This window comes from Protopterus annectens, chromosome 11.part0, assembly GCF_019279795.1.
Source record: "Protopterus annectens isolate FY-2018-M chromosome 11.part0, PAN1.0, whole genome shotgun sequence".
NCBI lineage: Eukaryota > Metazoa > Chordata > Ceratodontiformes > Protopteridae > Protopterus > Protopterus annectens.
The window spans coordinates 541,004,588-541,028,526 of NC_056745.1; the positions used below are offsets into that span (position 1 = coordinate 541,004,588).

The 23,939-nt window shown below is 43.7% G+C and overlaps 1 protein-coding gene across 2 annotated transcripts in view; it reads right to left on the reverse strand.

The window, feature by feature from the left end:
* Positions 1–23,700, reverse strand: part of SSBP1 (single stranded DNA binding protein 1) — a gene marked incomplete at its 5' end in the record, with an annotated part of 1,088,662 nt that extends 1,064,962 nt beyond the window's left edge. For both annotated transcript variants that reach the window (XM_044088048.1, XM_044088049.1), the window contains 1 exon segment: positions 23,640–23,700. In XM_044088048.1, coding sequence (XP_043943983.1) covers positions 23,640–23,700 — 61 coding nt within the window.
* Between the last annotated feature and the right edge of the window lie 239 nt (positions 23,701–23,939).

Genomic DNA, 23,939 nt, shown 5'->3' on the forward strand with positions numbered 1-23,939 from the left:
CTGGCTACCTTGACGAGGTACAGAGGCTTTTCACAATAGAGCTGTGGGAATTGCCACTTTTGCACATTGTAAACCAAAAGCCAGCTAATCTTGTATGTCTGAGGGATCAGTTGACTTCTGGTACATTTTTAAAAATTAAATGGTATATGATTGCTATAGATTTGTAAGGTCTATTAAAATAAAGTGTTTCATACGTGATGGATCTTCATTACGCTGCAGTCTTAATGTATACAGGGGTTATATTTAGAGATAAATGGATATAGCACAGACTTTGTAAATTGAGATGCTGTAAAGCTAAAAATGTAGTAAGACCATGGATACTAAGCGGTGAAATTCTGAGTAAACCAATATATGGTGCAGTATATGTAGTTGACCATTGCTGGAACTGTGAAGTCCAGCCAAATAAGTTCACTAATCTCACTATTAAGAGCCCTACTGATGAAGTACAGTAACGGCTACAAAAAGGATAATTTTGCAGTGACCATGCGTAGACAGTAACAGGATGTTATTGCATAAGACTTTCTGGCACAATTAAAGTGCAACAATTTACAACTGGTATGCATTACCATAAGTTTTTTTTTAATATTGACTCAAAGCATGTGGGTGCTGTCATGCAGGTCTGAAATTATTTGTTTATAGTGTATCATCTGTTGGCTATTTAAACAGGAAGGGAAAATAAGTGGCAAACTATTGCTTTGCAAAGCAGGGAACTATTGCCAGTGCTATGTTGCTTGGTTTTAAATTTGACAGGAGTAGTGCAACAAAAAAAGTCTCCCACTAAGGAGGAAAAGGCAGACTAGCAAACAATACATTGGTCTGGTCACCTGCTGTGATGAGCTGTCAATCACATGCAGATAATGGCTCAAATTACCCTTGGCTGTTTGACAGCTAGGGAAGGTAGGTGTGAAGTGGGAGGGGAGATTCCTTGGAGAGCTAGATTCCAGCCTTCACAAAAGAAAGCAAGTTAGCATTTGAAAGGAGAAAAAGCTAGAAAATGCACTTTTGTGTTCTGTTCTGTAGCATTTGCACTGCTTGTGTTTCAAGTGGTCATTTAAAAAGGATAACAATTTAACCAAAAGTAGTGGATTTGAAGACTGCAGTGAACGCCTGTTAAGTCAATGAAGTCACGGCAACTTAAGGGAAAAAGTGGCAGATCTGATGCAATTTTCGGGAGACAAATGATGCATTCTGGGATAGTTGAGGCAGAGTAAACAGTCTGAATTTTTTCAATATGCCAGACCCCATATATGGTCAGAGTCAGAAATTGCATCTAAAAATATCTAAAAAGCTACAAATAGTCTCAGAGTGCTGTTAAAATGTAGGAAACATCAAACCATGATGAAATTAATATGTTTTTTGAGTCTGAGGGCGCGGTTGTCCTTTAACAGAAATTTTATTTAAGTTATTTAAGATATTTAAGCATTGTAAGGGTTTTATAAATTCATTTTATGTATTTTCTAAGTTTGTAAAATGTATTTTGTTTTCTAAACATTTATGAACAGTTTACACAATGGTTTGTAGTGTTATTGTATGCATGGTTTTAATATGAATATTCATGAGCATTCATGATGTTTTTAATTGGATGTTTTTTATTGGTTTATTTACTTCTTAGAGGATTAGAAAAGGCATTTCTTGTTTTCTGACCCACATCTGATGAAGTGATTTAAACAAAAAAAAGAAGTTATGTTCTTACTGTAGCGTTCCATGAGAGTTGTTCATCTCGCCTTTGTTCTTACACATGGGTAGAGCCGATCCATCAGCTCCGAGCCAGCCGCTTTCCAAGCTCAAGATCTGAGTAGCTCGAGGCACAGTCCCCATCTCATGATGCTCTCTGACCAACCTCAGATCTAGTTTGCTGAACACAGCAAGAAAAAATATCATTAAACATACTAATATGCCAAACATACATATGTATACATAAAATCATCATTTGCTAAGAAATACTCTGGCTGGAGTAAAGGAAACTAGTTAAACCAACCAGACCACCAGTCATATCCATTCAAGAACCTGGAGGGGGAAGGTGGGAAGTGTAAGAACAAAGGCGAGATGAACTCGCATGGAATGTTATGGTAAGAACACAACTTCTTTATGTGAAGTTGTTCAATCTCGCCGTTTGTTCTTAAACGTGGGTATCGTCCCAAGCACCCTAATCCTGGGTGGCTCACAGGAATACATTCCTGAGAACAGTGGAACCAAATGAAGCCTTGTCCCTGGAGACCCTGTCCACTTTGCAATGAGTGATAAACGTATGAGGTTTGGACCAAGTAGCAGCTGCACAAATAGTATCCAAAGGCACACGGGCTGCATGAGCCAGAGATGTAGACACAGCCCTGGTGGAATGTGCTTTCACACTATTCTCTAAAAGGTTGGTTGGTTGATGAATATATAGTATATATTATAATATTATATATATATATATATATATATATATATATATATATATATATATATATATATATTGTCCGCAGACCCTTTTTATATTGTCCGCATGAGAAACAAAAGAGTTGTTCCGATTTCCTAAACTCCTTTGTTCTGTTCAAATACCTCAGTTGTCTGTGAACATCAAGTTTATGTAACATGTATTCTAACTTATTCGAATGGTGTCTGAAAAAGGTGGGCAGCTCAGACTGGTTCAAACTGACCTCTGAGTAGACCTTATGAAGAAAGGTGGGATTTGTCCTGAGAGAGACTGTCGGGATGAAAAAACAGATATGGAGGCCTGATAGAGCTTGTAGTTCCAAAACTCTACGAGCTGAGGTAATAGCCACCAAGAATATTGTTTTCCAAGAAATGAACTTCAAGGGACAAGAAGATAAGGGTTCAAAGAGGGGGAAGCATAAGCTGAGAGGATATTAAATTTAAATTCCAGGCAACTGCTTGTCTGACAGGTGGCCTAAGGTGATGAGTCCCTTTCAGAAAGGCTTTACATAATCTGAGAGATAAGATTAGACTCAAATCCCAGGTGAAAATTGGATATTGCAGCCAATTGAACTCTTACAGTGGCTGCTGCTGCACCTTCATGAAAAAGCATAGTCAAACTCCAGAACACTATCAATAGGAGCGACATAGGGATCAATATGTTGAGACCCAATAAAACGTTTCAATTTGCTGTTACACAGTTTTCTGGTGGAGGCAGAGGAGACAAGAATATGTTGTACCGCGGAAGACAAATTATATAACCTGGCTAGGTTGGGAAGTGGAGCAGCCAAGCTGTCAGTTTGAGGGAGAAAAAAAGGGAGGGGTGAAGAACTCCTGACGAGTGAGTCAGAAGGACTGGCACTGGGTACAGAAACCAATGTTCTTCCAGTTGATACTGATAAAGGAAGGGGAACTTTATCTGCAGAGGCCAAAAGGGGCCATCAGAATAACAGTCCCTCCTGAGCCTTTTGCTTTCTGTAAAAATCTGGGGGATCAATGGGGTTTAGAGGAAAGGCATAAAGGAGACCCAAGGGCCAATCGTGTATGAGTGAATCCCTTGGGCTGTCCCCGAGGAGGATTCAGAGCAAAGTAGCTTCGGCATTTGGCATTCAGCGGGGATGTAAAAAGGTCACAGCAAGGCTGGCCCCGTCTGCAGAAAATCATTTCTGCCACTTCTTTGAAGGACCACTCGTGGGCCAACAGAATTGCTCTGCTCAGTTTGTCCGCTATCACGTTGGATTTCCCCGGGATGTGCGTTGCTATCAGAAAGCGCCCGGTGGATACAGTCACTGCCAAATTCTCAAGGCTTCTCAGCATAAGGGGTAAGACTTTGTTCCCCCCAGTTTGCTGATGTACCAAACCACCGACATGTGGTCCGTCTGGATCGCAAACGTGTCCAGAGGCAGAGAGTCGTGGAAGTGCTACAACGCTAAAAGCACCACTCAACTCCAGGACATTGATTTGCAAATGAGATTCCATCTCTGACCAGGTACCTTGGGCAATTCTTCCCTGAAAAAGCCCCCCCCCCCACACCCTATCAGGGAAGCATCCGTGGCTACGGGGGGGGGGGGTACAAATGGTCGATCTATTGTCACCTGGTGACTGTTCAGCTACCAGAGAAGGTCCTTCTTGCAAGCGTCTGTCAGTAGGATCTTGAAAGACATTGGGAGCTGTTAAGACTACTGGGTGAAAAGCAACCACTGGAGTATCCACATATGCATCCGTCCCAGAGGAACCGCTATGAGGGTAGCTGCCATGGTGCCTAAAAGTTTTAAAACCTGAAAGGTAGGTACTCTTTTCTTTTAGCAAGCAGGACACCTGATTTCGTAGAGAGATAACTCTGAGGTAATCTGACCAATGCGGTGGTGGTGTCTAGATCTACTGCGATAAAGGAGATATGCTGTGATGGTATTAAGGCAGATTTTTCAAAATTTATGGTTATTCCTAACAGAGAACAGAAATTGATTGTATGATCCCTGGAAAGAATGAGTTTATGCCTGGTGGTGACAGACAGGAGCCAGTCATACAGATAAGGAAACCCGGAATCCTAGAAGCCTCAGGTGATCCGTAACCACTGCCATGCATTTGGTGAACACTCTGGGGGCTGAGGTGAGACCAAAGGACAGTGCTCGAAATTGGTAGCAACTGGCCCCCAGCTGGAAATGCAAATGATCTCTGGAAGGTCTGGTCATTTTGATGTGGTAGTACGCATCCTTGAGATCTAGAGAGCACATCCAATCGCCCGTTCCCAGGAACAGGTGTATCAACTGAAGCGTTACCATCCGGAACTTTTCTTTCTTTACAAAAGCATTTAGCTTGCTGAGGTCTAAAATGGGCCTCAGTCCCCCGTTTTCTTTGGAACTAAAAAGAATCAGGAGTAAGTTCCGGATCCTATCTGGTCCACCAGGATTGGCTGGATAACTTTTCTAGCAGCTTTTGGATTTCTATAGCTGCTTGATCCCGCAGACTGGGTGGAACATCTGGGATTCTTGTTCTGACTGGCGGGGACTCTGAAAAGGGATGATGTAATCTCTGGTAACTATGCTTTGTACCCAAGAATCTGATGCAATTCCTAGCCAAGTGTTTGGGTACAAAGCCAAGCGACCCCCGACTACCTCCAGAGTAGGACAGTCTGGCCTCCTCCCAGGAGAGCTGATAAGGCTTGCCAGAGAACTGCTCCCTGTCACCCTGGTTTTGCGGACCCCTTCTGCCACCAAAGCGGCGTCTTCCGTTATTGCCCCCTCCTCTGCCCCTGAAGAGGGTTCACTACGTGTGTTCTGGAAAGCTCCTTGGGACTTCCGGAACCACATTTTTTCACTTTTCTGCCCTTTGGGGTATGGTCTAGTAGGGGTGGCAAAACTGACTCCTACGGCAAACAGAGTCTTTCCTTCCTGCTCACACTTTTGAGAGTCTCCTTGATTTGGGGCCCAAATAAGAGTAGAGCCATCAAATGGGGTGTTGACAAAGGAAGACTTGAAGGCTTCCATAAAGGACCATAAGCGCATCCAGGACAGTCTCTGCAGAGCTATCGCTGAACCTGCTGCTCGACTCAACCCATTGGCTGCATAGGAAATGAGCCGCATGGACGAGCTGACAATGGAGTTAAGGGTAGAAAGCCGAGAAGTCACCTTCTCAGAAATAGCTTCATCTGCGTTACCCTTTAGAGAGCGTCGCAAAGTTCCTGGAGGAGATCTCGTTGAAGATGGGTAAAATGGGTTAAGTAGTTAAGCGATCTCATGGCAAATGTCACAGAACTAAAAATGCATTTCCCATATCTGTCCATAGTCCTAGAATCGCTATTAGGAGGATGGACAGTAGAAGAGGTCTGACATCTTTCTTGGTGGCCACCACCACCATGGCATTAACAGGAACTCCTTTAGTGAGGTACAATTTGTCTTGAGGGGAAGTGATGAACTTATTGGGCCTCCGAGGGACTGGTTCCATGGAATCGGGGGACTCCCAAGCCCTTCGAGCAACCAGATCCATCAGTTCGAAGGGCAGAGTAACCCAGGAGGTGGAAAGTTGAGACCCAAAGGCCTTCAGGAGTACCAACTCATCCTCAGTAGGGGTAACGGACTGCCAGTCACCCCTCTGTTTCAGTATTTCCAGGAGGTCTGCAAAGGAGACATCCTCCGAGGGGGACCGTGGGGACCCTTCTGGTTCCTCTAAGTTAGTGTCTGATGTCAAAGATTCCTGAGGGGAATCCAAATGCCTCCTCTTGCAAAGTCTCTTTCTGGGGACCTCATCAGTGGGAGCGCCTGGTGAGGTTTCAGTACAGCAGGGTTCACCCAAAGGGGTTACCTGAGGCTCTGGGTCGCTACGCTTAGTAGGAACCTGCGATGTGGAGGCAGAATGTGGTATTTTAGGGGAGGAAGAGGAAAAGACGTGAGGAAGTGAGAGACTTGGCAGACATTACCCTCCTCATGACATTGAAGGTACCAGAGTCCCTCCTCATGGCATCAAAGGCACCGGAGTCCCGACCCAAAAACCCCACCTGTTCCAAGGAAGAAGGCGGCTTCCCCGGTGCTAAGACCAAAGGCTCCAAACCAGAGGACGGAGCCGAACTCATCTGCGCCAAGGCCCCGAGAGGAAGTATCGGAACAGACGTGTCAGTTCGACCCCCCCCCCCCCCCGGAACAGACGAGAGAGTGTCGGCTCAGAGAATCTTCGAACAGCACCGAAGAAATCAGGGTCAGAGCCGAAGTCACTGGGACAGGACTCTGCTCCGCGGGTTCCACAACCATCAGATCTTCCACCTCTGGCTCCGAAGGCCTAGGTAAGGTCGAAGGAGGCGTAGTCACAGGCAAAAGGACAGCAGTAGGAATCGAACCCAGTTGGGACGAAATTTGGCCAGGGTTCTCTAAAAGCCTCTGCACCACACTATTCACATCGACGTCTGAAAGGGTCCTAGAACGGATCGAAGAAGCCACAGACTTAAGAATTGGAGACTTCCAACACCTCTGACACCGGCTCCAGCTAAGAGGGTTGCTCCGAAACATCTGTTCAGTGAATGGCTCCAATGACTTGGGAACCAGAGACCGCACCTTAACAGATGTGCTTGAAACAGAGGGCCTGGGTTCAGAGGACACCCTTGAAGACTTCGACCCTTTCGTAGACTTGGAGGTCTAGTCAGTCTTATCCAAGGCTTCCTGAAATTCCTTATAAATTAGCTTTCTTCTCCTTTCAAGCAACTCTGCCACTAAAAAGAGTGGCAAATAGAACAATCCTCCTGTAAGTGCACAGGTCCTAGACAATATATACAGGAGACATGATTGTCCATAATGGACATTTTCTGCCCAAAGTCACACCTCTTGAAACCTGACTTCTGTTTCACTTTTTGGTCAGACATATTAAGCAGCACACAATGATCAGATCCCTGATAATACAAAAAAACGGTACTATAAGGAGTTCAAAACTGTTGAACTTTCTACCAGCACCCAATTATCTAAATATTTATAGCAAAAAGCACACTACCTAAAGACTAAGTATAAGGGATAGGGAAATCAAGTTGACAGAGCCCTGTTCAACTATACGAGTTAATCACAGAAGTGCCTAAACAAAATAGAGGGCAAAGCCCAAGAGCAACCGCTCCAACACAAACACAGCTAAAATCCACACAAGAGGGACACAGCCCTAAAAAAAATAACAGGAACAGATCAATTAGAATAACTGCATGAAATATATCAGTACAAATTGTCAAGACAGAAAAAAGAATTATACTGGCCCGAGCTCTCTGGAGAACTTGCAATCCTTTGCAGCGGCAAACTAGATCTGAGGTTAGTCAGAGAGTATCATCGGATAGGGACTGTATCTAAAGCTACTCTGAGATCTTGAGCTTGGAAAGCGGCCGGCTCGGAGCTGATGGATCGGTTCTGTACCCACATGCAAGAACAAACGGCGAGATTGAACAACTTCACATCGCTGGTTTTTAATATGTGCGTTCATGTGTTTATATTAAAGTGGATTTTACAAGAACTCCAGCTTATTCTTTCTTGGCCTTGTGGTGCCTTGGACTGATTTACTGATTTATTTTGGTACCTTGTGGCTGTTTTTTCGAGACTTCTGGTAGACCCAATAGACCTTGGAAAGACTCGGATGGAGCCCTTTATTACCTTTGTACCAGTCTCTCTTGGAGAGGACTGCAGTCTGGCAGAGACTGGATCTGTGAGAATCTCTGCTCCAGTAAGGGAGGGGTCATGGATTCCACAGGTTTCCAATATGATGGGTAGAGTAGATCTGACGAGCTGGACCTTTTAGAAGCCAGAGCCAAAAGTGGTAGAGATGGAGAATAGTCAGGAGAATGCGTCCTTGTCTCGTTACCCTTCTCCCTGGTCTTGTCACTCCTCTCCCCTAGAGTTGTCCAAGGATTTTTTGACTGGATGGAAAGGCTGCAGAAAGTATTTCAAACTTAGAGGAGTCTAAAACAGAAGCAGAGAAGTCCCTTAAAAGGAAGTTTGTTCCTCTGCTAAATAATGGCCCAGGGGTCAAAGATTGTATAGACTGGGCACTGTCCACTTGGATGATTTAACAATATCCACACTTTTGAAGTGCACCCGCATTGGGGAGTTTGTGGCTGCAAGCCACAAATTTTTTGAAGCCTGACAGCTTATCAGACATGACTAAGGTAATCCAATAAGGGAAAGCAAACTTCACACAAAGAGATTTTTTTTTTTTTATTTTAAAGATGAAAATATACACAATGGTAAAATCTAGGAAGATCATTACACTAGTACTCAAAAATAAATTTATAAATACCAACATTCAAGAGAAGGAAGAGGCACCAAAGACGAGAGACAAAAATGGAAAAAAAAAAATCTGTTTACCCATTCTGGGTGGGGGATACAAGAAGAGTACCTATCACAAAGAAAAATTGGCAACCATAAATTACACAAAAATAGTAGCTGGGGCAACCCTGACCCAAGCAAACCATGTCTGTTCTCTACAAGTGGCAAATGAGATTTAAGGTAATCTTAGGGACAGGAGAAGATTGTAGGTAAAGGAGAAGCCCGAGTTGTGGATCCTAAAGTCTAAAACACCAGAAGATCCATCCATTCAGGAATGGGTGGAACAGAAAGACTGCTTTGTTCCTTGCCAAAATTGGACAAGGAAGCAGAAAAACACTTGGAAATCTGTAGAGAAGGACTGAAAATGAGAAATTCCTTCCATCTCATTCCAAAGGTGAATTTAAAATCTCAGTTTTAATATCCTTTGGGAGGTTCTGAGAATGCAGTCAGGCAAACTTCAACAGTACCAGTGGCAACAGCCCTGGATGTATTATCTACTGAGTCACAAACACTTACAGAGTCACAAACACTAAGTTAGTGACCTGAGTCAAAGGACAAACCACACAAAGCACATTTTTTCTCACACGGAGCTTCAGATTTTCCTAATGCTTTCACAACTAATCAGAAATGAGTAACATAGGTTCATTAGTAAGTACTAGGCTATCAGCCCTAGAGCCAATACAAGCCTAGCCAAAAAAGGTTCCCTGGCTTTCGCCACCCAAGAAAATTATGTTTCTGTGTCCCTGTTGAGCAAAGCTACAGAAGATATCCCGGGAGTGAACTTCCTGTTTCCCATCCAAATGCCAATATTTTTCTTAAAGAGGGCTAATGAAGAGCTTTGCTTGACATGAATGGGTAGCCTGTTCCAGAGCATGGGAAGTTTCTGGGACAGGAATCTATCCCTCCAGCATGTTCTGTTTATTGTGGTGACAAGGTTTAGGTCCCTGGAGTGTGTGGCTCGGAGAGATTGGGATTTCTTTAAGTGCAGCATGTCCATCAGATCTGGGTTAGACATGGCTTTGTTGGTTAGGCAGAGGTCACCTCTGAGTAGGCGATATGCGACAGAATAGAGCTGGAGGTTTTTGAGATGGTCTGTGTATGGCATCTGTTTGAGGCCGGTAATCCTCTTAGTGAGGTATTTGTGGCCTTTCTAGTTGTTGTGGATATCTTGCGAAGTACATGCCAAATGGGGCATTGTACTCTAATGGGTCTGATGAGGGATGAGTAGAGGAACGACGACCTCTCCTTTTCTTGGAGGAGAACCCCTTTGTGATGAGGTGTGCCACACAGGATTTCCTGACCACTGTGGCAACATGATTTAAGGAGAGACTACTGTCCACCTTTGTCCCAATGTAGTCTTATGTTCAGCAGGCTACTGTGTGGTAGTTCATGGGTACAGTGTTTTTCCCAAAGGGGATGACAATGCACTTCTTGGCATTGAGCTCGAGGCCATGACTGACACTAAGCATCAGTTTCAGTGAGTGTTCTTTGTAGAATGTCCACATCCTTAGGTGATTCTATTACGGCTCCTAGTTTGCAGTAGTCTGCGAACATTGTTAGCCAGAGACCAGCTGTATTAGCCTGGACTTCTGAGAAGCAGATACTGAACAGGAGAGGACCCAGGACCTAACCCTGTGATACTCGCTCATCACTGGTCTGAAGTCGGATTTGGAGTCTGCTACTTTCACTGTTTGGGTTCTGTCAGTGAAACCATCTTGTGACATAGGGATTTATGCCCAGTCCAGTGAGTTTATCTATAATACCCGAGTGGGGGATGGTGTTGAAAGCCTTGGTAAGGTCAAAATAGGCTGTGTGCACCACTTTACCCTCATCTACTGCTCTGGTGACTGCTTCAAAGAAGTCAAATCAGGTTTAGGAGGCATGACCTACCTTTTACAAACCCAAACTGAATGGGGTCCAGAGTTTGGAGGTTACCTGTATGTCTGTTAAAAAGCTCCAGGATGATACATTCCATGGCCTTGCACACCAGGCTTGTCAGGCTAATGGGGCGTAGTTCCTGGGGTCCATAGTGGCACCCCCTTTGTGGAGTGGGACAACAGTCGCTGTGCGCCATTCCACAGGCACAAAGCCTGAAGTGAGGCTATGGTTGAACATGGTACTTAGCTGGGTGCCAGTCTGTTCTGTAGTTCGTGCAGAACGCTGCCTGGGATGTTGCCTGGTCTCATGGATGCTGTGTTCTTGGCTTTGGAGAGTGCAGTCTTTACTTGTGCATCCATGATTACAGGGGCTTTGCAATCTTCTGGTATGGAGATGGGCCCTTTGGAGGGTGGGGTGGGGGTAAAGTCTGCACTGAACCTGTCTACTAGGATGTTGGGAATATCAGTTGGTTCTGTAAATCTAGTGCCAGTGTGCTGCAGAGCAGATCCGAGAGTTGCCATTGAGATTCCTGACATAGCTGTAGAATGCTCTGTGGTTGTCTTTAGAAATCGGTGGCAATTTTATTTTCGTAACTAGCTTTGGAGGATTTTATGAGGGATCTCAGTTTCTTACTGAGGCTGACCAGGGAGTTCCTGCAATCATAGGAGTTTACTCTTTTTTGCAACAGTTTCTTCAGTCTGTTGTAGAGTTGGTTTCTGGCAGGGGACCACCAGATTGGCTTTTGTCTTGACTCTGTAGGGGATGGCATGGTCCATGCACTCATGTATGTGCTTATACAGTGCATTTGTACAGGATTCAGCAGTCATGTCTGTATGGGTGTCGTGAAGTTAGCCACTTCTCACGTAGGAAGCATGAAGCTGGCTTTGGAGAGGTCTTTTACGGTGGTTTCCTTAATGGGGGTGGGGTGGGATATGGATGTCTCAGGTGATTAGCTTGTGGTCAGATCTGACCAGCGAGGAGTTGATCTCTGGTGTGCAGTATCAGTTATCCATACGGGTAATGACCAGGTCCAGGATATTGCTGCCCCTGGTAGTGGTATGGGCAAGCTGATCCAGGGCGTTGGAATTTACGAATTCCAGAAAACTGAGCAAATTAGTTAGTAGTTTTCCCAGTTGATGGTGGGGTAGTTGATATCTTCCATTATTAGGGTATTGGGCTGTACCTTATTAGCCACTATAATCTAGAAAAGTGGAGTGGGCGCCCTGGGGCATGGCAGGGGATCTGTAACCAGCTACAACCTGGATTGCAGTTTTGCCCAATGTTAACTGTACTTGTATAATTTCAGATGCATTATGTTGAGCAACAAGCCTGGAGGTGTGGATATCCTTTATGAGTATGGACATGCCTCCTCCTTTAGTGTTTCAGTCCAGGTTAGGTGGCCTCCTCCTTTAGTGTTTCAGTCCAGGTTAGGTGGCCGAAAGGTGTAAGAATTGTAGCCTGGTAATGTAGGGGTGCTCTCTGAAGCCTTGAACCAGGTCTCTTGTCAATGAACAGATATTGATGCTCTCCATCTTATGGAGTGCTTCAAGTGAGTGCATTTTGAGGTTTAGACTTCTAGCATTGAGTAGCATTACCCTTAGGTTTAGCTTGTTTGTACCTACTATGGTGGTGCGTTTGATGTTTGAGCCTTGCCTAAAAAAGGCACTATAGGGGTGGCAACAGCCTTAGCCAGAATCCCAGAGGCGACAGGTGCAGGAAATCATTAGCAAAGCATCGTGGTCTATCGATCATGTCATCTCAGGCAGACAGACACTAGATCCCCTTAGTATGATACAAGAAGCTTAGCCAATTGAAGTCAATAATTTTGTCCTTGTACTGTCATATCATTCTGGGTGATGACAGGATGCTACTCAGGGCTAGGGTCATACCTACCTGGGCTACGTGGTCTGTGCTCCTCCATGTCTCTTTTCATGTAGTCCAGGGAGGTACATCTCAGGTCATTCACTTCAACATGAACAATGACCAAGTCATATTTGTACTTCTTGTGGAGTGACCAGAGTGCGTGATTTGTGTGGCAGATCCTGACATCGGACAGGCAGTTTACAGTAACTTTCTCCTTGTTTAGCCTGGTGAGAGGGATGTCAGTCTGCTTGACTATAGACTCGCCTATGACTAGTGTGTTGGGCACTTTCTTTTGCCTTATGGGCTGGAGTTGAGTGGCACACTGCTGTGGGCTGTGACGTTCGGGTAGTGTTGGGGTGGTGGTGGTGGTGGTTGCTAGCGTTTCAGCTTTGGAAGTCTCTGTTTGGGCAGAGTTTTGAGAGCCTCTGCGAATATAGGTGTGTGCGTGTTATGTGTGGGTTTAGGTGGTGCAAGGTTTGATGGACTACGTGTTGAGTGTGGTGTGGTACAGGTGCTTACCTTCTCCTCCTGTCTAGTCCAGTCTTGGCTGGAGAGCGCTTGGCTTCCAATTTGGCTATACAAGTGCATCTCTCACAAGTTGTAGTGTTGGGTGGTAGGAGGAGAGGGTTGTCAGTGTACATGAGGCAGTTGCTACATTTCCCCAAGATGTCCAGATCATCAGGTGGACAGGGGAAAACACTGGGAGCGGACCTTTAGACATGCCTGGTAAGGTGCTTATTAAAGTAATAAAAAAACATTTTCCTCTTGATAAGTAAGTGAGGAAAGTTGAGTGCTGCAGTAACTTGCAGATTTAGTGCTTGCAACGAGTTTTTGAACAAGTGCTGAGCAACAAAGATATACTTTTGAGTGCTAAAACTAGAAAACTGGCTAGTTCTAAGGGAAAACCAGAACAGACTTTCTGGTACAGGGAATAGTTTAACCATAGTTAAACAGTGCTGCACGATCCACAAAACTGCGCAAACATGGGTTTTTAAACAGAAAAATGAAAGGGATAGAAATAGCCCAAAATGGCCAATAAAACTAGAGATTCTGAACTGAAATCACTCCTCCAGCGACACAGGCTCCTCACAGCTCACCTCTCTCACTGATGAGCAGAGAAGCTTCCTTTTATCTTAGTAAGGTCTGGGCAACACAAACTACAAAATAGCCTAGAATTCAGCAAAATCTGAAAACCATTTTGAAAAATAAAAAGATACAGTAATATAAACTTTTAAGGCAGAAAAATGGCCATCGCACTTGTGTGTAGCCCTCAGCAATTAAACAGTTGAAAAACACATAACTATCAGTTAAAGTGCAAATAGTATCAGAATTTAAAAAACAGTTCAAATAAGTAGCAAAGTTAATAAAAAAACACTTTGAATAGTGCGGTTAGCTAAAATAATCAATAAATAGCAAAACAGAGGTACTCAATCCACTCAAAGTCTCTCTTTTCTCCTTCTGCTGCTGTAGAACTCTGCAGGACACCCAAGCAGGCTCTTGCCGAGGTAATAAAAGCGCAAAAACCACGCAAACACGGGTTTTTAAATAGAAAGAATAATTCGAAATGCATTCCGAACTAAATGAAATTGTTTTATTCAACTCTGAACAGTTAAAGTGCCAAAAATACACTTGTCAGCTGAGAAGCACACTCAGAACACAAGGAGATTTTTTTTTGTTAGTAAAGTGCAAGGGTAGGAAGAGCAGATGATAATTCAAGGTTAAGAACCTAAATGGGTTGGGCCTTCTCAAATGTTCTCTTTGTATTAGGCAGAATGAACACTAGACTGGGAGGAGTATCCCTGGGGCGGGGAACTGCAAAACCACCAACTATAACAAATACCACAGGAATAGGGTGCGTGGGAGGGAGACAGTTTCAGAACAGATCAGAAACAAAAAGCAAAGCCAGCAAATATATAAAATAATTCAGTCAGGCAAAAATTAAGACAATGCAGAGCTCTGAAAAGTTAAAATGTTAAGCAATATACTTATCAGCAATATATTTCCAGATTGTTAACACAATGAGTTTCTAACAGTGTATACGAGTTTTACAACAAAAACTTCTAACAAATTAAAGTTGCAGAAACATTCACTTTTTTCCCCAAACTTAACTGTTTTATGATCCTTGTCAGAAGGGGAAGGATTAGAATTAAAACGTCTGGCAGCAGCTAGACTGACTAAAGCTATAGCTGTTTGGTCAGGTCTGGCATGAGTGCAGAGAAATTTGAAGAGGCTGAGGAACTTTGTACATTCTGTCTGCTTTCTTTGATGCAGCAGGCTTGCTAGCCAGGAAACCACAGGTTGTGACAAGCACAACCTCCAATGCTGGCAGCAATGGGGAATGGGAATGAGGTTCTGGGAATTACAGGTTTAACATTTCATGGTATTGTCTGAGAAAAATGAGTTCTCCCACTGAAAATACTGACATTCCAAATATGGTCTCACAGAAAGAGAATCCGACAGTAAGATTCAAATAACATGCTCTCATTTGAATCTGAATCAGAATTCCAAGGAGAGAAAAAAAAAGTACAGTTTTGTACCTACCATAAATGTAGATGTTCGAAGATCCACATTGCTGCAGTCATAACTTATGGGTAGTCCGCTGTCCTCGGTCGGCCCGAATACCAAAGTATTAGGCTGACGTCTGTCATGGGCGCTCAGATCTGACATCAGAGCGTCAGGGTATTAAAGCGCATGACCGACGTCATTTCCTCAGTCTTTTCTTGCCCCAGATGTCAGAAGGCTCTAAAAATAAATGCCACAGACAAAAATAGAATAACTCCCTAAAACCATGTACAAAAAACAGCTACAACCCAAACCATACCACCACTCCAAACTACAGAGGGGAAGGAGGGAGGGTAAATTGGACTGCAGCAATGTGGATCTTCGAACATCTACATTTATGGTAGGTACAAAACTGTACTATGTTCTTCATCTCACATTGCTGCAGTCATAACTTATGGGTAGAATCCCAAAGCAGAGGTAAAGGGAGGCTGGCAAAATCATAAAGCATTGGGGGCTGCCAAAATGCCCTGTAAGATTGCAGTGGCAAATCCAGCCCTAGATTTGGAATAAAGCGGAAGATGGTAATGCTTAGAAAAAGTGTGCACTGAACTCCAAGTAGCTGCTTCCAAAATATCTTTAGTAGCTACCCCCCTTAAAAAAGCAGTAGAAGTGGCAGTAGCCCTAGTGGAGTGAGGCCTGATTCCAGCTGGAATCTCCTTACCATGATGAGAATAACAAAAAGCAATACAAAGGCCAATCCACTTAGAAATAGTTTGTTTTGAAACAGGTTTCCCCTGAGAACCCAAAGCAAAAGAAACAAACAACTGCTGAGACTGTCTGAACCCTTTAGTCTTGCTCAAGTAATAACGCAACTGCCTGTGAATATACAAAGTGTGCAAGATTTTCTCCCCTTTATTTTGGGGATCCGCATAAAAAGTAGGCAAATGAATAGATTGGTTCAAGGCCACATTTGAAACCACTTTAGGCATAAAAGTAGGGTTAGTTCGCAGAGATACCCTGTCCTTATGAAAAATTAGGAAGGGTTCAACTGCCATTAGAGCCTGTAATTCAGAAACCCTTCTAGCAGACGTAATGGCCAACAAAAAAGCAGTCTTCCAAGACAAAAACTTTAGCTCAGCTGAAGCTGCAGGTTCAAAAGGAGGTAAAGTAAGTTTTTCCAACACAAAATTGAGATCCCAAGCAGGAGTAGGAGCTCTACGCGGGGGTCTTATGTTCTTTGCCCCTCTAAGGAATTGCTTAAACAAAGGATGAGAGAATAATGGTGGGTCACAGTCATAGTGAGCAGAAATGGCTGCAGCATGAACTTTTATAGAGGAGAAAGACAAACCCTTGTCCAATAATTCTGTAAGATACTGAAGAGAAACACTCAAATCAGGCCTGGAAACATCAAAGCTCTTTGCTTTGCTCCAAATAAAAAATCTCCTCCATTTATCAGCATAAACTTTCCTTTTACTAGGCCTCCTGGCCTCCAAAATAACATTCAAAATTTGTTGAGGAAGCTGCGACCCTCCAGGGTCTAGAACAGAATATGCCAGGCTGTTAGATGCAGGGACTGAATCCTGACATTGAAGAAATGATTGCCCTCCTGAGTCAAAAGGTGCGGAATCAAAGGCAAAGGGTAAGGAGGATCCCGTACTAAACTCCTTAGCAGAGGGTACCAGTGCTGTCGAGGCCAATCTGGAGCTATTAGAATCATGGAGGGCTTGTCCTGTCTGACCTTCAAGAGAACCTTTGGAAGAAGAGGCAGAGGCGGAAAGGCATAGATGTGAAGATTGCTCCAACTGAATGATAGAGCATCCACTTTCCAAGCTGTGGGATGTGCAAAACTTTGGCACCTGGAAATTTAGTGGAGAAGCGAACAGATCTATGTCTGGAGTCCCCCATATCATTGTCAGCTGTTGAAATACATGAGGATCCAATTTCCACTCGTGGGGATCCACCATCCGTCTGCTCAAAACATCTGCTAAGGAGTTCTGTGCTCCTGGCAGAAACCTTGCTTGAAGAGTGAGTTGCAAACAGAGCAGTCTCCCACAAAATCATAGCTTGCCTGCAAAGAGGGTACGAATGGGTTCCCCCTTGCTTGTTGATGTACCACATGACAGCTGTGTTGTCTGTTTGAATCAACACCTGTCCTGGCAGAAGTAAATCCTTGAAAGCCATCAATGCAAACTGGACTGCTAACATTTCCTTCAAGTTGATATGTAAATGTTGAAGTCTGACAGGCCACGTGTCTTGAACCCATTTTCCATTGAGGTGTGCTCCCCAGGCCTTGTCTGAGGCATCCGTCGTTAAAATCTGACTTGCCTCTGGTCGGGTCACAGAGAGTCCCTTGTTTAGGTGACATTCCTGAGCCCACCACAAAAATTCCTTTTGAATGCAAGGTATTATCCGAATGACAGTGTCCAAATCTTGGCAGTGGTGTGTCCATACATTTTTGAGATACCATTGTAGCTTCCTCATATGCAGTTTGGCATTGGGAAGCACCAGAATACAAGATGCCATGAACCCCACGGCTTGAAGGACTGTCCTTGCAGTCAGCCTGGACAGTAGAGACAATTGATGGAAGTAAAGTGTAAGATTCTTTTGCTTGTCCGGGGTCAAAAAGGCCATCTGGGAAGCTGTATTCAGTCTCACACCCAGAAAGCACATGTCCTGAGAGGGTACTAGACTGGACTTTGTTTCGTTCACAGAATACCCTAGGCACCATAACACTGTCATAACATACTGTAGATGGTGAAGAAGCTCGAGCTTGTCTTGAGCCAGAATCAGGCAATCGTCCAAATAAGGATAAATTTGTATTCCTCTTAACCTAAAGAAGGCTATTACTGGAGCCAGAACTTTTGTGAATACTCTGGGCGCAGTAGATAAGCCAAAGGGCAATGCAGAGAACTGATAATGTAAAGTCCCAGCCCGAAAACGCAGGAATCTCCTGCAACTGAGTCTGATAGGAACATGAAGATAAGCCTCTTTGAGATCCAGAGTTACCATCCAGTGATCTTTGCCCAACAGAGGCAGAAGTTGTTGCAACGTCAACATTTTGAATTTTGGAATGCCCAGATATGTGTTGAGGACAGATAGATCCAAGATTGGCCTCCAAGTGTTTCCTTTCTTTGGTACAAGAAATAGGCGAGAGTAAAATCCGAGGCCCACTTCTGACAGAGGGACCTGCTGTATAGCCCCATTTGAAGAAGTAAAGAAATCTGTTTGTGAGCCTCTGCCCTTTGCTGAAGAGGAACGTCTGGCATGCCTTTGAAAGGAGGCAATGTGTGGAAATAAAACTTGTAGCCTCGGTCGATAATGTCCAACACCCATTTGTCTTGGGTGACTAGAAGCCAATTTTGCTTGAAGAGTGCCAACTTTCCTCCCAAAGGAGCTGCCAGGCAGGAAGGATCTGGCAGCTGGAAATGCAGGTCATTGGGCCTGTTTACGAAAGGACTGGCCCCTGCCCTCACCTGTAGATTGTGCTGGTGAACTCCACGGTCTGGGCCTGAAAGAACTCTGAGCTCTGCCCCTACCCAGTCTAGATCTACCCCCTAGACTGCGAATCAGAAGAAGGGTAAGTCCAACCCTTAGCAGGCCAGTTCCTGCTGAACTTAGGGGGCTGCACCTGCAAAAAATTTTTAACAGTCTGCATAGACTTAGCCTTGTCTTCCATTTTTTTCAAGACAGACTCCACAGGAGAACGAAACAAAACTTCAGACTGCAAGGGAGCATCCAAAATCCTAGCTTTAACATGCTCTGACAAATTCTGATCCTTAAGCCAGGCGTGCCTGCGAAGAACTGAACCAGTGGCAGCCACCCTGGAAGAAGCCTGCAAAGCATCAAAACCACACTGCAAAGCATGTTTACCCACCTGATCAGAGGCATGTACCAAATCCTGTAATTCCTTACACTCTATGCCCTCTGCCAAAGCATCCATTTTAGATTTTAACTGATTAAGAAGAAAATTCTGGTATTTCAACATATGAAACTGGCAATTCAAAGCCCTCATTGCTAAAGTGGAAGAGGTATATACTTTCTTACCCCACCTTTCCAAGGCTCTAGCATCCTTATCCAAAGGAACTGGATTCTTTACAATAGAAGCCCTGACACCCTTAGGTCCCTGGCTAATAGTTTCAGGGTCGGCCCTCGGGCTATTATACAGATATTTATGAGCCTCAGGCACTCTAATACCTATCCGGCTTCACTGGCGCAGGAGGCAAAGAATCTGGATTAAGGGAAGCCTCAGAAAAAACATCTTGAACAACATCCAAAACAGGAGGTATAGCCAAGGGCCTATGCTGAGGTAAAAACAAAAATTCCCTAAGCCTCTTCCTGGAATCCGAGAAATCCTGACCTTCATTTAAAATGCTCCCTCATGGAATGCAGGGTTTCTGAAAAAGAAAAATCCTCTGGAGGAGAAGCAGAAGGGGTGGAATCCTCTGCGTCTGAATCAGAATAAGGAGGAAAATCCTGAACGTCTTCAGCCGAAGACTGAGTAATCTGAAGCCTGCTCCAAACTTTCCATTTCTGGCTCCACCCTAGGCCTCTTATCCGGAGGGGGCATAGAACCCCTGATTAAAGTAATTAAATCTTCTGCCATTTTAAGCATGTGCTTTTTAGGCACAGAACCAGGACTGACACCTGTGGAAGGCAAACCAGGCCTGCCTTTGGAAGGCACCTTAGAGACAGAAGGAGAAGGCCTAACCACCGTAGGCAAAGAAGGGAGAATAGTAACCTGAGAGGCCCCCTCAGCCTGACCTGACTCTTGGGAAACTACATCTTGCAAAACCAACGTCTCCCCCTGAGACTCAGATGAAGCTGCGTCCGGATCAACCGAATCCACAGTGGTGTCTAAAGAACCGGCGTCCGGAACGGACGAGTCATCCTGTTTGGACTTCAAAGATTTATCTTTGCGCTTCTTCGCGGTAGCGGGCGTCGGAGGATCCGACGGCATATTGTATTTACACCGCTTACCGAAGACAAGCCTAGCACAATCTAACCTACGTTTAATGGTACGCTTATTAAATCTAGCACAAAAGCGACACCCTACTACGTCGTGCTCAGGTCCCAAACAAGGAATACAAGGAGAGTGGTAATCCCTATGCGGTATCTGTTTCCCACAAGAAATACAATTATTCACTTTTTCTGACATCCGGAAGTAACAGAGGCAAGAAAAAACAAAAATATTCTAGCGGGTACTTAGCCCAACTTGGTATCGGTCTGAAACTCAGAATACGAAGATTTCAGAACGCCGAACGGCACTTGCAAACGCTGCTTCTGCTTCGGACCATGCGGCAAAAAAGACTGAGGAAATGACGTCGGTCATGCGCTTTAATACCCTGACGCTCTGATGTCAGATCTGAGCGCCCATGACCGACGTCAGCCTAATACTTTGGTATTCGGGCCGACCGAGGACAGCAGACTACCCATAAGTTATGACTGCAGCAATGTGAGATGAAGAACATCTCTGTACCATCACATTCCTATCCAGATCAGTTTCTTGAATCTTTTCAAGAAAATAGGAATCCCATTTTCCTCTTACCAGTAACCAACTGATAAGGGTCAGCTTGTACAGGATCCTGAGGCAGACAAACTACCCCTGTCCAGTGAAATTGGAGCAGAAAAAAGTAGTATTAAGTTTCTCTTTCATGGGAGAGAGGGCAAACAGGATTTTTAATGACAGCAACAGCTTCCTCAGAGAGAGGCATAATGTGCATTGGTTAAGCAGGGCCACCTTCCCCAACCCTTCTTCCAACACTGACAAAATTGGCTCCCCTTGCACAAGGAGACCCAGACACAGAGAACATGGCTGATAATAGTACAAAGTCACTTTTCCCAAAGCAAACACCGTAAAGAGCACTATAATACATTTTACCAGCCCAAAAGTAATTTAAACAGTCTCTCCACTGAAAAATGTTCTAGAATGTTTAAACTTTTAACTACCAAACATAAGGGTGCTCCTGTTTTGAAGTACAGTAAAGTCACATAACAGTAAAAAACACATTCTTATGTGAGAAGGTACATTTTAAGGTAGGAAAGTTAAAATCTTAAACCTTTGTGGAAGGTTTTCTCTAAAGGGAACTTAAGACAACAGCACAGGCTTACTGTCTATCCTCAAACGCCCACAGGAGCGCTTTCAGAAGGGGGGACACACACGAACATTCTTGTCCAAGGGGAATGAGAATGCTTCTCTCCTGTAAGCATGGCTGTTAAGGATGTCTAACAGAATGTCTCTAGTTGTCTGTTTTGAAAGGAGGTAAAAAGATCTAGGAGTTCCCCACATCTGGACAAGATCCTGGAAGACCAGTGTCTTGAGTTTCCACTCATGCAGGTTTGCCCAGAATCTATCACAACATTCTGCTCTGATGAATGTAAAAAAGCCTAGGGAGTCAAAGAATACTGAAAAGCCAGCTATCAGTGGCAATGGGCACAGAAGGCAAGACATCGTACCCCTGTTTCTTGAGATATTACGTTACTGTGGTGTTGTCTGTAATCACCTGAAGTGGACCCAGAGTACATAGTTAATGAAAAACCTTCAAGGCACGAATCACTGACATCTCCCTCGTACTGATGTGCTTCCAAACACATTTAGGATGCAAAGCAACTTGCACTTCTTTCCTCATTGGTACAGTTCCCAAAGTGAAGTTGGACAAATCTGACCGGGCAGCGTCCATCAGAATCAGAGGGGAAAACAGAAGTCATGGACTGACAAGTCAACTATTCACTCCACCACTAACTTTCACCTGGGGTGATATTCCACTTGGAGAATTCCAGAAACATCATTTGATAAAGAAGCTTATATATTTTTTTTTTTTGGGGGGGGGGGCACCACACACACTGGAGTTGAAAGGATATCATAGAAAGAACAGTCTTCGACAGGATTATGCAGGACATCAGGAGGTTGAATTTTAACCCTGGGAATGCCAAAACCTTCTCTAATGACTCCAAACACCAACACAGACTCTGCACAGATCAGTAAGTCGTTTAAGTAAGGGAAAATGTGGATGCCCACAGTTAGACACTGGGCAGTGGCAAGACATTTAGCAAGCAGTTGAGAAGCAGCGGGTAGCCCAAAGGGAAATACAGTAAACTAAAAGTGTGACCCAGACACATCAAACTTCAGATGCCCCCAGAAATGATGAGCAAGTACATAAAGTTTGTCAAGCATCCATAAAACAAAACCCTTAAACTAGTACTCAGCTTACACACAGCATAATACTCCAGTGTTAACATTAAGTAAAGTAGTATACAGATGCACTTATTTTCTTAAAGAAACACAATCAAAACTATATACACTACAAGCACTAAAAGAAAGAGGGAGGAATAAAATAACCCAAAAGGTTTATCTGAACTCCGAAGATCAAAATTTGCCAGAGAAAGGCAGCCTTCTCAGTGATACTTCTCTTCCAGCGGTACAAGAAGATACTGAGGGCTGTTACCTGTGGTTGAGAGGGACTATTAAAAAAAAATATGGAAGCCAAAGTGCGCTGTAAATCAAACGCTCTTTACCGGTGCCTCATCTTTAAATTCATACCTCTTGGTTGTAAAGTTCTATAATTCAAAATGAATTTGCTCTCCATCTCATGTAACATGCAATAATGAGTTAAGCACACAGATGCAAAACAGAAGGGGAGGTCAGTAAGATATGCACATTTGGACAGCATTGTGGACCTCACAGAGTATAGGATACTATTAGTTTAACAAGGGGTATTACTACCTGTACAGGGAGAAGATCTCGATGCCCAACAGTTTGTGGATTTACAGGGGTCAAGGAGTGGAGGTCTAGCAATGATGAGTGCAGCTAGAGAAAAAAAGGTACCATAATCCTCATACAGAAAAACTAATTTGCTGGGAAAGGCCAGGAGACAGTGGGATAAAAAGCTGCAGGTAGTAACAGAAGGAAGGTTACTTCTACTTGAGAGTAGGTTTGCTCTAATGGAATAGCACACAACTTCCCCTATCTGCCTGTAATCACCCTTGTTGCAGTTTCAGAAAGACTACAGTTCGATAACCAAAAGAACACAAAATGGGGTAATCAAAGCATGAATATTATAAGCCAACTTATGATGTGAAATTACAATGTGACTGAAAACATTAAAAAGGTTTTACGTAAAAAGTGACAAAATATAAAGGTCTGAAAAATGGCAAACTACAGCGTCAATACTTATTTCAAATGCGTGGCTCACTCATATTTGTCCCCCCCCTTATATAAGCAGCCAAGTTCCCTTTCACAGACAGCACATATGATTGCACCTACATGTTCCTAGAAATTACACGTTTAAAAGTTTTGAACCAAAACATTGCCATCTGCATTTGGCCAATTCCCCAACACAAAAGGATTTACTGCAGCAATGATCCTTCTGATGAGGACCATATGACACCATCTGACTCTTCCCATTCAATCTCCCTTAACAGTTCAGACGGTTAGAAAGAGACCTTTTCTTGTCAACTTCAAAATATCAAGCGGGTAGCCTACCATCCCTACAGAAACAAATACTTGTTTAAATCAAAGGTATGGATACTGCCTAAAAGAATACAGCTTCCAAGAAAGAGGCCAAATAGTTATCATGCAAACAGACGTTAGAATCTCAAAGCTCTGTAAAGCAGTAGCAAAAAGAAATCTGTAACAATGATTAACAGGATATTTGATGGGAAAGACAAGAGAATGAAAAAAATAAAAAAATCACTTACATCTTTCAAGAACAAATGAAGACACTTCACTGGACTGATGTCTACAAAGCATCTGAAGAATCTGCAAACAAAATCACAGAAAGATGACTCAATATTAAAGTCCCTGTCAAAATATAATTAGTTCTATTCAAGTTAAAGTAATACTTTAAACCATGGCACTTATGTGAACTGCAGCAAACCCATCAACCATACATTAGGTTCCAGTGTAAAACAATTATTATTCCTGGCAAGCCCCCATATGCATTAAGTATAGGAAGGAAGCAATTATCTATTAGCTGAAAAAAACAAAAACAAAAAAAA